The sequence below is a fragment of the Notothenia rossii genome, assembly GCF_949606895.1.
Source record: "Notothenia rossii genome assembly, chromosome: 4".
Classification (NCBI taxonomy): Eukaryota; Metazoa; Chordata; class Actinopteri; order Perciformes; family Nototheniidae; genus Notothenia; species Notothenia rossii.
The window spans coordinates 67,629,202-67,646,721 of NC_136902.1; the positions used below are offsets into that span (position 1 = coordinate 67,629,202).

Here is a 17,520-nt window from a genome sequence, read left to right on the forward strand (position 1 = left end):
AAAATTGTAGACCTGCACCAGGCTGGGAAGAATGCATCTGCAATAGGTAAGCAGCTTGGTGTGAAGAAATCAACTGTGGGAGCAATTATTAGAAAATGGAAGACATACAAGACCACTGATAATCTCCCTCGATCTGGGGCTCCACGCAAGATCTCACCCCGTGGGGACAAAATGATCACAAGAACGGTGAGCAAAACTCCCAGAACCACACGGGGGGACCTAGTCAATGACCTGCAGAGAGCTGGGACCAAAGTAACAAAGGCTACCATCAGTAACACACTACGCCGCCAGGGACTCAAATCCTGCAGTGCCAGACGTGTCCCCCTTCTTAAGCCAGTACATGTCCAAGCCCGTCTGAAGTTTGATAGAGAGCATTTAGATGATCCAGAAGAGGATTGGGAGAATTTCAGATGAAACCAAAATATAACTTTTTGGTAAAAACTCAACTAGACGTGTTTGGAGGAGAAAGAATGCTGAGTTGCATCCAAAGAACACCATACCTACTGTGAAACATGGGGGTGGAAACATCATGCTTTGGGGCTGTTTTTATGCAAAGGGACCAGGACGACTGATCCGTGTAAAGGAAAGAATGAATGGGGCCATGTATCGTGAGATTTTGAGTGACAACCTCCTTCCATCAGCAAGGGCATTGAAGATGAAACGTGGCTGGGTCTTTCAGCATGACAATGATCCCAAACACACCGCCCGGGCAACTAAGGAGCGGCTTTGTAAGAAGCATTTCAAGGTCCTGGAGTGGCCTAGCCAGTCTCCAGATCTCAACCCCATAGAAAATCTTTGGAGGGAGTTGAAAGTCCGTGTTGCCCAGCGACAGCCCCAAAACATCACTGCTCTAGAGGAGATCTGCATGGAGGAATGGGCCAAAATACCAGCAACAGTGTGTGAAAACCTTGTGAAGAATTACAGAAAACATTTGATCTCTGTCACTGCCAAGAAAGGGTATATCAAGTATTGAGATGAACTTTTGTTATTGACTAAATACTTATTTTCCAACATAATTTGCAAATAAATTCTTTAAAAATCAGACAATGTGATTTTCTGGATTTTTTTTTTTCTCATTTTGTCTCTCATAGTTGAGGTATACCTAGGATGAAAATTACAGGCCTCATCTTTTTAAGTGGGAGAACTTGCACAATTGGTGGCTGACTAAATACTTTTTTGCCCCACTGTATGTATGAAGAGAAACATTTTAAAACCTACATTTTTTTCTGTAGGGCTTGAATATATAAAACATACACACCCATTAAATGCTAATAAAAGCTGATGTAACTATAATTATATATATAATATAATCTTGTTTGCCCCCTCAGAATCGGCCACCACAGCACCAGCGACGACAGCTCAGCTTACCGCTCTGTGGACGAGGTGAACTACTGGGACAAGCAGGACCATCCCATCTCCAGGCTGAGGCATTACATGACGGCCAGAAACTGGTGGAGCGAGGACGACGAGAAGAGCTGGAGGAAGCAGTCCCGCAAGACAGTGATGGAGGCCTTCGAGAGGGCCGAGAAACGCCTGAAGCCAAACATTGAGCTGATGTTCACAGACGTGTACCAGGAGATGACGCCCAATCTGAACAAGCAGAGAGATGCCATGTGGAGGCACATGAAGCAGTACAAAGAGCACTACCCCTTTGAGCTGTTTGATAAAGAACCAATTTCACAGTAAGGATGGTGTGATATATTGTTGGAGTGGGTGAGGACTGGGATAAACCAATGCGCACCTTCTACTGTATTCATGAAATTATAGATTTGAGGTGTAATTTCTATCTGCACAAATAAGGAAAAAGATTGTGTTTTAAAACTAAATTGTACTTCATGCCTCTGGGTTTGGTGCCTTAAGTTAATAGATTTACTGCCGGTAGTAAAGCTCTTCTATAAATGCTAATCACACTTTTGTTTCAGTTATTCTTCGGTCACCTATGTACTATTTTAAAAAGTGCAGCAAAAACACCTGGTGCAGTTTGAATGCTAAAAAAAACATTCAAATCGATCAATAAACAGTTTAAAAGTTTAACCCCTGTTGTTTTCACTCTCCTGTTACAGTTTTTTCCAGTGATCAATGTATTTACCATGTTTTCTTCTGTATCATTGTGGTGACTTGACTAACTCGTGTTAAACAATTCCTATTTCAATGTGTTTTTTTGTTTTGTGTACACACCCAAGTTTTAGATGGGTTTGAATGCTGTAACACACTATCCTAGAACTGTAAACTCATGTTTGGTGTTATACGCAAAATAAACTAAGGAACTTTCAAAAGTCTTTGTTGATTTGATTTTGTAGCATTTCCCTCCGAATAATGGTCGTAGCCTTGACTGATGAACCAGAATTTATTCAAACTCCAGACCCAGTCAGTTCTTCTCTTTCTCCGCCGTTACATAGAAGATATTACTTTCTCCCTCGCGTTGTTTTCAAAAGCTACAACCACTTCCTGTCAGCCTTGTTAACTCGCCTTCAAAATAAAAGCATACAAATGAAACAGGAAGTTCACCTAAATTACATTATAAGATATATATAAAACTGCAACGAAAGCGACAAAAACAATGCAACATCCCCTTCAGTCTCAAATAACACAAATTGGGTTATCTACACTCCCACCAAAATTATGAATGTTTCATTTTCAAAACATGAACTATGAAGAATTTTCACATTTAAGAATGTCAATGTCTCTTTGCCGTCATCAGCTTAAGAAGCTTCTAACAAAAGAACCAGCTTCAGCACTGGGCGCTCCAATATGGAAGGTTTACCAAGGCGCTCACCCTTCTTGTTCAGTCTCTTATCTCCAACTGAGATTTTCACTCTCCTCACAAGTCCATCCTTACCGCTGACAGTCTCTAAGACTCTTGCTAGTCTCCATTCACCTCTTGGTGACAGTTCATCCATGTCCATCACTGTATCACCGACTAGTAGATTTCTCTTTGGCGTGTGCCAGCGCTGTATTGTGGTGATGTTGTGAAGATATTCCTGTTTCCAGCAACTCCAGAACTGCTCTGCCAGATACTGTACACAACGCCATCTTTTTGCTCCGTACAAGTCCTCTCTTGGGAACTCACCAGGTGGGGGCATTGCTGTGCCGGATTTCATGTTGATCAAGTGATTTGGGGTGAGTGGTTCTAAGCTGTCGGGACTGTTTAAGTTATCCACAGTGAGGGGACGACTGTTGACTATGGCCATGGCTTCATAGACTAGAGTCCGTAGTGAAGCGTCATTGAGTCTATCATGGGAAAGTGACAGAATAGTGTTCAAAACACTCCTGACAGTCTTTATCTGGTGCTTTGTTTTCTCATGGTTGTGAGCTATTATCAGCTTCGTCACGTGGTGCTCTTTAGGGATGACATTTGGGTGCTTGAATGAGTCAGCGAGGGATGAATGGTGGAGTCTTCCTCCCACCTTGAGGATACCATCTGTGTCCAGAAAAACATCAAGGTTGTTTAATTTGTTGCAACACTGTAGTTGACTTCTTTTCTTTAACAGTCTTATTTCTTTCCCATATGTTTGACTTTGCAGATCTTGGATTATGACACGTTCAGCAATTTCCAGTTCGCTCACTGCAACATGACCACCTGACTTGATGTTTTTAGCTTGTCGCAGAAGGCGGGCCACAGCTTTGATGGCTCGGGACCATGACGAAAACTTTGACAGACGGATGACAAGACTCATCGTTTCTGTGGTCTTTGTTTGCAGCGCCTGTGCCTTTTTAGGGTGGTAGATGCCATGATGGGGAATGTACCATTTTTCACCATGAGTTCCGTTTTCGTTTACTTCTTCGATATCATCTCTCAGAAATGATTTCTTTCATGAATGTTGTGTAGTCTTTTTTGTATTTCTCATCTCTGCAGAACTTTTGTCGATGACAGAGCCTGATTTCAGCAAGTTTTTTGTTATCAGGTAATTGTGGCCATTGCTTGAAGGGCAGAGGCATCTCATAATGTCCCTTGTCATTTTTCCTTATGCCGTCTTTGAGTTTTCCAAGGAAAACAAGGTCCTCTTGTGAGACAGTTTTGTCATCTCCTTTTGTGTCCTTAAAGTCTGACTCAAGGGCGCCTATCACATCCACCGGTGTAACTGGAGGGAGTTCCTTTACCGTAACTCTGTGACACAGGCTGGATTCAGATTTCTCGTGAGACGGTGTTGAGCAGCCTACAATCCTCCACCCCAAATCTGTCAGGATGGCAAAGGGCTCGTTGTCTTTTCCTTTTAACACTTGTCTGGGTGTCAGTGCTCTGGGACAGTTGTACCCGATTAGGAGTCCGACATCACAGCTGAGGAGAGGTGGCATGTTATCTGTGATTGCTGTTAAGTGAGACCATAGCTTTGCTGTGTCATGAGTGGGAATATGATCACGATTCGCAGGAATACAGTCTCTTGTGTAAGAATGAGGAAGGTTGATGTGCAAGCAGGAATTAAAGCCTCGCACACGGAGTCCAGACACTCTTTCACTCGTCGTGATCATGTTCTTTCCAAGCATGGTCGTAAGTTTCAGTTTCACAGGATAGGTGTCGCCTTGTAGTTCCTTGCTTACCTCTTGTTCTATGAAGGTACTGTCACTTTGAGTATCTAATAATGCATAGACAAGCTGTTCTTTGGATGGGTTTTTAGCTGAGGACACCCACACAGGAACGATCATGGAAGTGCTGCCTGTCTGACCGCCTCCAGTGACGTTGAGTACCATAGCTGGTTTGGTTTCATGTTCACTATTAAGAGCTGTGTTCACAGTGAAGACAGATCTTTCTTGATTTCCACGTCTTCTGAAGTTCTCATTGTGGAGTTAGGGTGCCTTCTCTGACATACATCACAAGTGTGGCGGTGACGACATTCCTTTGCACCGTGACCTGGCTTCATGCAGCCGTAACACAGCTTATTATCTTTTACATATGTTCGTCGATCCTCCAGGGACCTTTCCATGAAGGTTGTACACTTGGGCAGTTGATGCTTATCATCTTTGCACCACATGCAGGGGGGCCTTGGGTTTTCACTGTTTATGGCAGTTTGCGTGCTGAAGACATTTGCTTTATTTCCCCTTGTTTCCTTAATGCCTCTTTTGTCATATGAGTTCGATGAGTAGAGAGCATGTAGAGAAGTGACTGGGTTGCATGCTATCTCTGACTCTAATGACACAAATTGAGTGAAATCCTCAAAGATGGGAAACTCTTTACCTTCCATGAGAGCGATTGTAACCTGGCGATTCCAACGTGCTGCTAGCCAATCAGGAATTTTCTGGATTAGCTTTTGGTTTTCTTCGCAGTCATTTAGAATATCTAGACCCTTTCATATGGGGCATGCTTTGCAGGCAGGCATTTAGGAAGTCAGAGAATGTTCTTAACCCTTCAGCGTCTTTGGGTTCTATTTTCTGCCATTTTGACAGCTTCTCCCTGAGAGCTCTTTGGATCACAAATGGCTGCCCAAAGCGTTGATTGTGAGTTTATTCCATGCATCTATGATATGCCTGTTCATCGTTTCGATATTATGTTCCTTCAAGGCATTTGTGAGCAGGGCCACTGACATGTTTCTTTAGATGGCAAAGTTTATCAGCTGAAGAAATGCCCTTTCGGTCCACTAGTGACATGAATGACATTCTCCATTCAATGAAGAGGAGTGGGTCTCCACTAAAGACTGTGGGCATTGGCATTGGGAGTCTGTTTATGGCTATGCCGTCTTGTATTGCTTGGGCCAAACAGGACACATCAGTAGTGGGTGTTGGTGCCGTAATGTGAGGGTTTTGACAATTTACAGAAGGGCTGAAAGGGATATGTCTAATGTTCTGCTGTGTAGACTGTTTATCAGTTTCCTGTCTGATTTCTCTGTCGTAGATCTCCAGTCTGGCACGAGCAGCCTCCATTTCCCTTTCTACTTGTAGACTCTCTAATTTAGACTTCTGCATGTGTATTTTCCCCTCCATCATTCTTATTTCTTCCTTTTGCTTTCTTTCTTTTTCCATTACTTTATATTGAGGCTCCTTTGCAGCAAGCTCTGCGGCTGCATCAGCTCTTTTTGCAGTTAGGACCGAGGTTTCAGAATGGTGACTGGCACTTGAATGAGAGGCAGTGCCATAAATGGAGTACGCGTAGTCATGGGCTGATAGCTGGCGAAGACAGTGCCTTTAACGCTCCGCATTAAAATCGCCATCTATTTCCGTTAAGCGGTCGTTGATAATTTTCATAATGTCTTCCGTTACAGCCTCACATGCGTCAATCCTGCGTCTTAGTTCAGCAGATGGTGTGGTTCGGTCTCTTATTTCGCTGTAAGCTCTCATCACACCAATCATTCCATCTTCAATTGTGTCTGCCATTTCCCGTTTTGATATGTCAGTCTTTAATATTTCTTTGGCTTTTCTGACTTGGTATTTCCACTGTTCATACAGGGTAAGCAGTCTTGTTTCCTTTTTATACAATTCCTCCTGTTGTTCGGCAAGCATTTTCTCTGTCAGCACAGTGGGGCGTTCTGAACGACGTGGTAAGGCTAACCCGTCAGTTCCATCCATTTTGAGTTGAAGCTCAGCTAGTTGTTTTTCTTTATATTCAATTTCCTCCTTTAATTCCTGCCTTGACATGCCTTCACAATCTTCCTGATGTAATAAACTTATCTTTTCATTTATTTCCATTTGTAGTTTAATTATCTGTTCCTTTATGTCATCCATTTTGAGCTTAGCCGTATTCTTTACCTTCCTAGTTCACGCTAGATGCTGCAGCTCGCTGATCTGTGTGCCGTGCCGTTCCTTCAATCCACAGGCAGCGTGGTGTAGCTTGTAGCCGGTGAAGGTGGAGCTCTTACTGTTCATGCTAGATGCTTACATAGAAGATATTACTTTCTCCGTCACGTTGTTTTCAAAAGCTACAACCACTTCCTGTCAGCCTTGTTAACTTGCCTTCAAAATAAATGCATACAAATGAAACAGGAAGTTCACCTAAATTACATTCAACAAAAACAATGCAACATCCCCTTCAGTCTCAAATAACACAAATTGGGTTATCTACAGATTTATTTAACTTCAATGGCACAATAGGGACCTTTAGTTAAAAGACACAATTAGAAAGTGTTAATTTTGACTTGGCAGTGAAAAATCTTGAAGGGGCACTGGAAGCAGATGAGCCGTGACTCAAATGTCACTGCAGTCAATGTTCCTCTCTTTGGGCCTATTTTCCTGTTGCTCATCATTCCTGTTCAACAAGTCAACAACGGGCTGTGAATGCCCTTCCACAGCTTCTTTATCTGCTGTGGGGAGCGCTGGTGAATGAGAAACAGATCTTTATGAACACACAGATTCTCGCGATCCTGCTCCTTGATGTCGAATGTCTGGAAGCGCTTGTTTGCCTCTGGAGAAACCCCCAAAGCTTTAAAGCACATCCCAGCGTAGACGTCGTCGATGGGGAAAAAAGGGATGATGCGTGAAACTGAATGTAGTTGTTTTATCAATGCTCCAGAGATAAGAAAACCGCCTCCGCCGGCGTAAGCAGGGTATGGGCCGTCATAGAAGCTCAGAGGAATGTAGTATTTGCTTTTGGGGTCCCTGAGTGGATTTGCTGTGCTTATAACATGTCCAACATACAACAGAGAGGCCTTGGACGGCTCCAGTGACTGCATGTAGCCGATTAACCCTGGCGTGTTGACGAATACATCGTCATCCCCGCTGAAGACGAAGGAGGCATTAGGACAGTATTTCAGTGTCCATTGGAAAAGTAGGTTCAATTTGAGCGTCAGGTTCAAGAGGGATTCATGGAAGTCCCACTGCACAACGTCCCCAAAGTGCCTTGCTTCAAACGACAGCAGTTGACTGAGGTCAGGGTCATCCAGAGGGGAGCTGCCCAGCAGAAACACAGTGCGCACCCTCGGTCCACCCTTGAGCTTCCCCTCTCGCCCCCAGGTCTCCCGCACCGCCTGCCTCTGCTCAAAGTTTCCAAGATTCGATTTAATAGCAAAAAGCAGGAAGGTCTGGTTGTCCTCACCAGAGGGGCACTTGTTGGGTTGATTGAGAAGGACAGGGGGTGTCCTGCAGTTCATGGCCTGCAAAAAGTCCTGGAATAAGACGGGGTAGGAGGTGAAGTCGTGCACATTGGTTTGCAGAAGCTCTTGATTTGTCTCCCTGCAGCGAGACCAATCAAGGTCATGGCTGGTTCCTCGCTTGTCCAGATTCCTGAGGGCTGACCACAGCAGGCGGTTCCAGTACGCTGCGTTCTGAGGGACACTTTTTCTGAAGTCTTTACAGACAGATACATTATAGGCATTTGGTTGAGGTGTGTTGGAGTGTTGTGTTTTCACATCCCTTTCATGGACATGGAGCCCGGGATGCGCGAGGAGTTTCTCTGGTGCGGCCCTGCGACTGTAGGTCGTCTCCAGGTTTAGGGTTGAGTAGAAAAAGATCAGAAATAAAGAGACGAGGAGGACCATAGCACTGAAGGTTTGAATGCGTCTCATTGACGTGAGTAAACAAAGCTTAATGGTGTTTTGTTCCTAGAATTGGATCATCTTTCAAGGGAGATTTTTCCGGGCTTGGGGTGTTATTGTGTTCAGGTTACACAGCAGGCGCCACCTGCCAACAGAACACACCAGACAACATAATTTTAATGTACACGTCAAACATTATAGCCTCAGTAGAAATTAACAAGTAACTTCAATAAGTATGGTATTAAGGAAATTACTTCTGGATGTTCCAATTGGTAAACATCACACTTAAAGGTGAGGTATGTCATTTTGGAGAAACCAGCTAGAGTGCGCTAGAATTTGAAAAAACACAACTGGAAAAAATCTGCCACTTCCTTACAGAGCCCCTCCTCCTACACACACGAACGTGCACATGATCAATGAGGGCACAAGATAAGTTTGTGCACAGATGGAAGGCTGACAGGCAGGTAGGCCATCCAGTTATTTTAGCCGGGCCGGCTAAAATGATTGGTCGTGCTTTTTACAGTACTACGGCTTCCACAGATGACATTTTTTAAATGTATTTATTGTCAAAGCATTTCATATATTCATTGCTATCGGGATGTTAAGAGCATTCCATGGAATATAACAAAAAGTGTTTCTGAAATAAATTACATACCCCACCTTTAAAGATATGATATAATGAATAAATCACTGTTGGCAAATTATAAAAATTGTTAAGAGAATGTTTTAGAGTTTATTACCCCTGACTTACCTCCATTTTAAATGCTGAGAAAATAATTTAAAAAAATCTCCATAATCAAGTAAGATGCCTAAAAAGATTGATCCAATTATTTGGGATTGCATTGGTTGCAAGACTGCCTTAACTGTGCAATAACTGGCATTTATACTGTATATTTAATTTTATATTTAAACTATTTCCAGAATTAATTTTTGACAATGTTATACTACTTGTATATTCCCAGATTGTAGTACAATGTACATATTTTTGCATAACTATTTCCGATAAGTCTATATTAATATGCAAAGGTTGGAGAAGTACTCAGATCTTGTAATTAAGTAAAAGTAGAAGTACCAGAGTGTAGGAATACTGTTACAAGTAAAGGTATTAGCATCAAAATGAACTTAAAAGTACAACAAATAAATGTACTATATTCATTCTTAAATGAAGTACACCCTAAAAAATAAGGCAATTGGTTACTTAATAAAAATGGGGTAACAAAGTGACAATTAATATAATTAGTAGAATTTAATTTCAACGACTTTGATTAAAAATGATTGAATAAATTGACTAAATTTAAACAAGAAAAATAAGTACAAATTAACTAAAAAACAATTAAAATGTGTTGGATTAACTAATAGTGGGCCAAATGTTTAGTTAAACAGGCAACATATATTTAGTTAATCCAAATCAATTTCACGAGGATATTAGATTTTTATTAACCAAGTATCTGAGCAAAAATAAGTTAGATTTATTAAATCTCTGTTAAATTGTATTTACTATTGTTTATAGTACAAATTGTTTAGATTTACTAATTAACTGGGGGAAATTGATTTAGATCTACTGAATATCTGGCTGAAAATGATTTGGATTTACTGGATAAATTAAGGTATAACTACTCATATTTTAGCACATTGGTTCTTAATTCAACACAATTACAGTGCCAATATTATCTACCTTAACATAAATTAGTTGTTTAAATACAAGTGTTAATTGATGAAAAATTACTTTAAGTCTATTCAATACTATTAATTTTCATTTTGTTACCACAATAATTATATGTCTTATCTACTCAATATTCTGCATTCTTAGTGCCAGTTTACTAAAGTACAGTCATCACATGAAAATGCATATAACGTACAGGTAAACATTTATTTAAACAGTTTTTTGCAACTTTACATAAAAATACCCTATATAATCTAAAATAAGAACTTAAATATTACTATGCATATTAAAATCTCTTATTCACATCCTGAATTACAATGGAACTAAAGGTACAATAAATGTTGCTTGTGCAAATACCGATTTGAAAACACGATGGCACTTCCAGGAGCCCAGTAAGGCCATAGACAAACCATGCAGTATCCTTCAAAAGGGCGTCCTTAAATAAACAGGAACAAACTTCTCAAACATGTAACAAAACGCCGAAGGTAACCATGTGCCATTTTTGATGGAGACATAACCATTGTTCTCAAGCAAGAAGCTTATTTTTCAGGCTGTTCAACTTTGGGGACAGCTTTGAACAGCCCAGTTCCAGAAAGAGTTTCTGGAAGGCTTCGAACGTGTAGTTTAGCTGCTTGGGATAAGCAAGATTGACTGCATATGCAATCCCAATGAGCATGCAACAAGCCCTTGGAATGGTCCCCTGAGAAGTCAGCACTCGGATGCCCTCTACAACAATGCCGATGTCATGGGAACCCTCTGAAGCATTTGTCTTGATGCTGTAGATCGCCATCCCTTGAACAGCAAGGTCCTGTGATGCGCTGTCTGCATCCTGAAATTACAAAAACATTGTATATGTTAGAATGTTCCGCCAAAGGAGAAGGTGATGACAATTAATATATAATAATTTACCGAATTTCTTACAACTTACTGGATAAGAAAACTTGAAATGAATGCTGCCTAATTACATCAGTGTTTTAGAAAAATAGAACATAAGGCATTTTGCAATAGCATATTTTTATCCCAGCTAAATTAAGAATTAGGTGATTATTTCACCAACAACTTACAACAATTTAATTACAACATAAATTATAGTCTGAATTGAGTCAATGTTTTTTAATTTAAATAAATCCATAGGTATTTTAATGTATAAATAACACCTGTGTATTGATGAATATCTTATTTTACATTTTCTAGCAAAACCTTGCCACCGTTCAAACAATCTTGATGATTCACTGTAAGACCATTTCTGAAGATGGCAGTCAATTACAGCAACTGGATAAATCCTGCTTGTTTTTGGGAAAAATATTTATCATTTTATTTTATGATTAGACCTTGCCAAGACATACCAGGAGAGAAGACAAAGAGAGATGAGGGAGATACACTTACATCATACTCTTTTAAGAGTTGATCAGTACGTTCCCCAAGGTAAATCATCAGACAGCGAATTACAACCTCTCTTGTGATGTCACAATACACGTTTTGTCTTGTGTTACATTACATAAAGAAATGTACATATCTACATGTAAATATCAACCTATAACAATATATGTAAATGGAAATTAGGCTATTTTAAGGTATGTACAAACCATGTGTAATATTAGCTTACTTATATGTATATCTCTGAGAAATAATGTATAAGTAGTTCCAGGGCTCGACATTATAATTGGCCCGCTGGCCCGGAAGCACTATTTAGACACCCCGGGCCAGCATAACATACTTTCCACTCGCCCGCTCGGGCCACTAAAAATATTGTTTTAAAAAAAAATGTTTCCTGTGGTATTGGTATTTTGACTATCAATTTAGTTAAATTGTTTCGTTTATCAACACTACAACATAGCGTTTCGTGAGACGCTTGTCATTGTTGGGTGAAAAGCAAACAGCTGTTTGCTGCGGAGCGCAGCGCGAGCAGGCTCCTGTGAGCGGGAGCGCGCTCCTTCACTACAGACTATCGCGCCACCTAACCATTCGCCAATTTTTTTTTAATACCAGCGGTAACCGGCCAAGCGCCGGGCAAAAAACAATCTTAAAATAAAAGAAAGTCACCGGAGGAGTTAAAGGAGAGTGACAGGGAGCATGAGATGAAGAGGGAGAGAATGTTTCAGCCAGCTTGATCGATGGAGTTGGCTTCTAGTGGTGCAGTGACGCGTCCTAAAACCCTTTTAATCTATCGATTAGATTTATGATTCGAAAATTATAAAAGTAGGGTAGACATGTGGAGATTATCCGGCTGAACAAAACCTGCATTTATCAAACAGGTTCGTTTTCCACAGACTTTATTTCCAGCTATTTTCCAAAACCCTGTGGAGAAGTCCCATTGCTTTTTTGTCGAGGGAACCAGCGGCTTACTTCCTGGTTTTATGACGCATCACTGCACCTCTCAATATGATGCCAATATAAACAAGGTCTTCTGTCGGCTCTTTACATCAATGCCGACCTATGCTGACAAGTAAGTGAAGAGTAGAAAATATAAAAAGGTACTGGCTATAGGGAAATGTCCCAGCAGTTTAGGATAATGAAGGTTCTAATCTAATCTAATACATAGCCATTACATTTCTAACTCCTAATGACGGCAGAAAGCGCATTATACAAATAATAACTCATAATAATAGCAGAAATGTTTTAACAATGACCACAATAAAATTATTTTAATAAACCAAATATGATCAATTGAGGAAAGTGAGGAAGAACTGATGATTCAAATGTTGTAGTACAAGTAGTAATGTAGTTAGCATAAATTAGTATTGCAACAAATGTGTTAATTTTCTTCATTATTAGTTGATTTTTTTTGGACGAATGCTCCGGGCCAGTGGTTACAATGGTGGGGCCAGTGATAATAAAATTCCACCGGCCCGGAGGGCCAGTGGCATTTTACCCTTAATGTCTACCCCTGAGTTCCATGTTTGCTGCTAAACTCAAATTAAGGTTTGCACAACAGGTTTTGAAAATCAATGATGATCAAAGCTCGAGTAAATGTGCTTTTTAACAAACAAAAGTTGATAGAAATACTGTAATAACCACATTTTGTATTGCAAAACAAACTTAAAATGTTGTATCAAGTGGCATGCAAGTGTGAAACATACCTTTGATAATACTCCACGATTCTTCATGCACCTGAAACGAAATTCATATTACCTTTAATTCCATTGGATGAAGTCACATTTAACAAACACATAACTTTAAAATCAAACATTAAAATCTTAGAAGTTGCTAAACAAACACTTGTATTACAACAAATGCATTTAATAAAAGATGGATTTGTATTAATCCCTCGTGGGGAAATTGTTTCTCTGCATTTGACCCATCCTAATTTTAGGAGCAGTGTGCTGCCATTTTGAAAGGTGCCTTGCTCAGGGACACCTTTGTAGCACTTGGTCTTGCCGGGACTTGAACTTGTGACCTTCCAGTTGCCAGGCCAACTCCCTAAGGACTTCGCCACCACCACCGCCCATTTATCATGCACATTTGTTACAGCGCGTGTTTCAAACATGTGATCTTTCTCGTTTAAAAGTTAAACAAGTGAGCATGAGGTTTCCGTAGCAAGTAATTACTGGTGATATAAGGATAATTGCTATCTTTCTTAATATTAAAATGACCATTTTAATACCACTACATTTCCATACTAGAAAAATCAATGCGAACCACAGAAAACCAACATCAGCCGTTAGCTTTTAGCACTCTGAGCCACAGCTCCTCATATCTGTTCAGAAACTAGACACAAGTTAAACTAGTCCAAACCACAGACTGTCTGTGTCATGGCGAATACAGTTGCTGCTTTATTAATGTCTGTATAGTAGAGATGTTAAGATTCACCGATTCGCATCGGTGCACCGGCATAAACGTTCAAGATGCGAGTGCACCGGTTGAAAGAGTGCACATCGGCTACAGTTTGGGTTGAACTCGCGATGCATCGATTGCGTAGCGTCTTTGCATCGGTAAAAAAACGATTCATTCATATAAAATCCCCTTATCTTGTCAACGTTCAGCAGAGACGATCTTTGATATTTGCTTCGCCACTACGGAGAACGAGAGTCTCAGTTATCAACACACACGGAAGTTGAGGAGAAAGAGAAACACAGCGCAGCGAAAAATACCTACAAATCAAACGTTTGGCAACACTTCGGATTGTTCAAGAAAGACGGTGTAATAGTCATTTATGCTATATAGTTGACCGCAGGTCATGGAGAGTAATAAGGTATCCGTAGACCTTTGTATGAGGTATCTTTATTACTTAACAGGTCTACAGCCATGATACATAGATCCGTCCTAGATGCGGACTTGCATATACACAGTATCACTCCGCAGCCGCACCCCATCAGTAACGTCCTGATGGTATATGTGCGCGGCACTATTACTACAGACGGTCAACTTGAAAAATCACTCGCAAATTGTTAACGATGCCGAGCCGCTTTAAAGTACACAAGTAGTACGAGGAACTTAGCGACGCACATAAAGAGGCGACATGGGGTCTGCGGCTGAAAAGAGAAACCTGAAAGTGAGACATATGAGTTAAATCACTCAGTGAGGTGTTCTGTCAGAGAGAGGTGTTTAGCTTACAGCAGCCTGTGACGGCCAATAATAATTTAAATGTCTTCCTTACTGTAAGCAGTTATGAAATACCTGTTTGTGAAAGGTTATTTGTTTTCTTTATTGTTCAGATAGAAACCACTGCTTTCTGCTCACTGGTGAGTTAGCCTCTGAGTGTTAAGCACATCAGGCTGGCAGCTGTATGGGCATTGCTCTATGGTAGCTGTTATTTGCACATTGTTAATCATGAGCAATGCATCCTTACATTGTTTAACTGTGAGGTGTTATACAATTGTACTCTGGAGAGCTTTTAAAGGTAAAAAAATAAACGGCATGATGGGATGTGCAGTACCAAATATGTAAAGCACTTTTTTGTTAATGTATGATTTGCTGCATATAAGGAATAAAACAAAAATCCTCTGTCGTACCATATTGAAGTATCATTATTTTTGCATCGTGTTGAATCGCATCGTATCGCCCCGAATCGCATAATGTTGAATCAAATCGTATCGAACTGTATCGCAACAGGGGTGAATCGTATCGCATCGCATCGCCTGGTGTTTCAAAGGTATCGTTAATGTATCGTATCGTGGTAACGTATCGAGATGCGCATCGCATCGGCCTCAGTGATGGAGATGCACATCCCTACTGTATAGGCCGTTGTTGTGAGTGTGGACGGACGGAGCACAAACGGCGTTAGCTTAGCTTACTCCATTAAGAAACACGCATTTAAAAAAAGGTGTTTGGCCTGCTGTCTTGTTGCAGACTTGTCTAAGCATTAATTCATGGTTTTTACTAACCGGTAACAGTATGTTGTTACTTCGGCAACATTTTGAAACGTGTATTACAATTAAATCACGGTAAAATGTGTTCATTTTGTTGTAGTTGTAGCCCCCTCGCCAGCGATTCTCTCTCTAGTTTAGCATATTCCGCCTGTTTGCTGGCCCGCTTGTTGGCCCCGATAGAACCAAGATTTTGACGGGCCAGAAAAAAGGAGAAAAAGTACCCCCGGGCCGGAACTAGGCAGTGTTAACGCAACCAAAAACGGGCCCAGCACGACACGGCACGCTTAAACCGCGCAGGAGGAACTGCGCCATAACTGTTAGCGCCGGTATTATGCCATTTTAGTGACTGAATCCCTAATGCTAACGTTAGCTACATTTGAAAAGTTGGTTTAACCTATGCTACTTAGCAATGCACACGCAAATAGTGCCTCAGTGAATTTGGTATAACAGTCAACACAAACATTATTGTCACATAGTACCGACCTTTTTTCTCCTTGCAATGCTTTTAGTCAAGACAAAGACAACACAGACTGACTGAATCCCTAATGCTAACGTTAGCTACATTTGAAAAGTCATGCACATCCAGTAAAGTTGTCATGTTTGGTAACTTAGAGTAACACAAAACGATGTTCAACTGCAACAGCAACGTAATTTAAAAAATGTGTGTTAATTAACAACAATAAAGCAGGTCTTACCTTTGGTAAACTGGCAGTCTCGAAGTGAAGTGTGGCAGACGCACGATGAACATGACCATGTGCCGCAAAATGCCTGGGCAGAAGTGTAAAGGCAGTGGAACTGACAACCTCCCAATGAGTAAAATGTATCACTATTTTGCATTTTTTACGCTACTAAAAATATACCATTAATTTCTACTCAGTAATCCACAGCTGATTTTATTGAGGCAAAACTAAGTAAAATGCAATTAATAAATAATTCAAAATTGTTTGAATTTAGCTTAATGTGATTCCAAACTACACAAAGTCATTTATATTGTGTATAATTTACTTGGTATTATTTATTTAATATTAATTGACCCCAATCCCAGTTTTTACAGTGTAATTGTAAAGCAACACCATTTCCCCAGGGTATCAATTAGTAATTCGGATTTTATTATTATTATTATTATTTAAGTGAGCTGATGTGAGAGGATAAATAAAGCTTCTTACACTTTTTCAATAAAATGACATGCCTTCGCTACCGATGTGTGCAGTATGTTTAAAGGTCTGGCAGAAAGGGAGCCCGAACACTTGTATGCTACTTTGTACTTCTACTCCACTACAATTCAGAGGTAAAGCGTTTACTGTTACACCATTACATTTATTTAATACCTTTAGTTACTTTGTAGATTTGGATTATGGATGTGAAATCAACACTTAGATCAGACTTTAGTTACACCTTGAGTACATTTACAAGCTACCCTGAGGTATACAAAGTAACTAAAATTAGCTGCACCTTTACCAGCTTTGATATAAATAAATCATATTCAAAACATGATATATTATTCTGAAATGGGACAATCGTATACTTTTGGTACTGTAAGTATATTTCATGCAAATACTTTTGTACTTTTACTTGAGTAACACTTTGAATGCAGGACTGAGACCAGAGTATTCCTTCTCCCACCTGAACACACCTCTGTCCCCATAGTCTAATTAGGAGCAGACCAGCCTTGAACAAACAACACCTCGGTTAAATCCTTAGTGGGCTTCTTTCTTTAAACAGCATCATAGTAAATTGCAAAGCTGACCTGTAATTTAAGACATAAAATGCATAAGGATAACTTATTGAATCGTTTTAACCGCTTTGTTTAAGGCGTAAGACTCCAATCTATGGAAAAAGCACGAAGTGACAAAGGTTTGATAAATAGGGGAGACCTTTGAACTGCAGATAAAACAGCAAGTGATTTTTCAAAATTGTTTGTAAAATACTCACTTAATCCAAGATGAAAGGCCACCGAGCAGAGCTGAAGTATGAGTCTGAAGCGGCAGAAGAACAAATATCGGAGCCGTCAGGTCCTACCGACAGGTACAGACAAACATCATTTAGCTTCCCACCGCATGTTTTCACTAGGAGCTTACAAGTGCGTTGACGCTTGGCGGTGGGCGTGTCCGAAGCTTTGTGAACTGGGCCAGCTATGCACGCGCCTGCA

General features: G+C 40.5%; 2 protein-coding genes across 3 annotated transcripts in view; one reads left to right on the forward strand and one right to left on the reverse strand.

The window, feature by feature from the left end:
- Positions 1-2,276, forward strand: part of bckdha (branched chain keto acid dehydrogenase E1 subunit alpha) — a gene marked incomplete at its 5' end in the record, with an annotated part of 4,736 nt that extends 2,460 nt beyond the window's left edge. The window contains one exon of the mRNA XM_079673811.1: positions 1,316-2,276. Coding sequence (XP_079529937.1) covers positions 1,316-1,686 — 371 coding nt within the window. The 3' untranslated portion in view covers positions 1,687-2,276. The remainder of the gene's footprint in view (positions 1-1,315) is intronic.
- A 57-nt stretch (positions 2,277-2,333) lies between these two features.
- Positions 2,334-17,456, reverse strand: b3gnt2l (UDP-GlcNAc:betaGal beta-1,3-N-acetylglucosaminyltransferase 2, like). Of its 2 annotated transcripts, XM_079675571.1 has the most exons (5): positions 17,304-17,456; positions 16,067-16,139; positions 13,143-13,173; positions 10,420-10,891; positions 2,334-8,544 (listed from the first exon to the last, which is right to left on the reverse strand). In XM_079675571.1, the coding sequence occupies exon 5, from the start codon at positions 8,427-8,429 to the stop codon at positions 7,179-7,181; it is 1,251 nt and encodes a 416-aa protein (XP_079531697.1). In that variant the 5' UTR covers positions 8,430-8,544; positions 10,420-10,891; positions 13,143-13,173; positions 16,067-16,139; positions 17,304-17,456; the 3' UTR covers positions 2,334-7,178. The 2 variants fall into 2 exon arrangements, with proteins under 2 accessions (XP_079531697.1, XP_079531696.1); XM_079675570.1 differs by lacking the exons at positions 10,420-10,891; positions 13,143-13,173; positions 16,067-16,139.
- Positions 17,457-17,520: the final 64 nt, after the last annotated feature.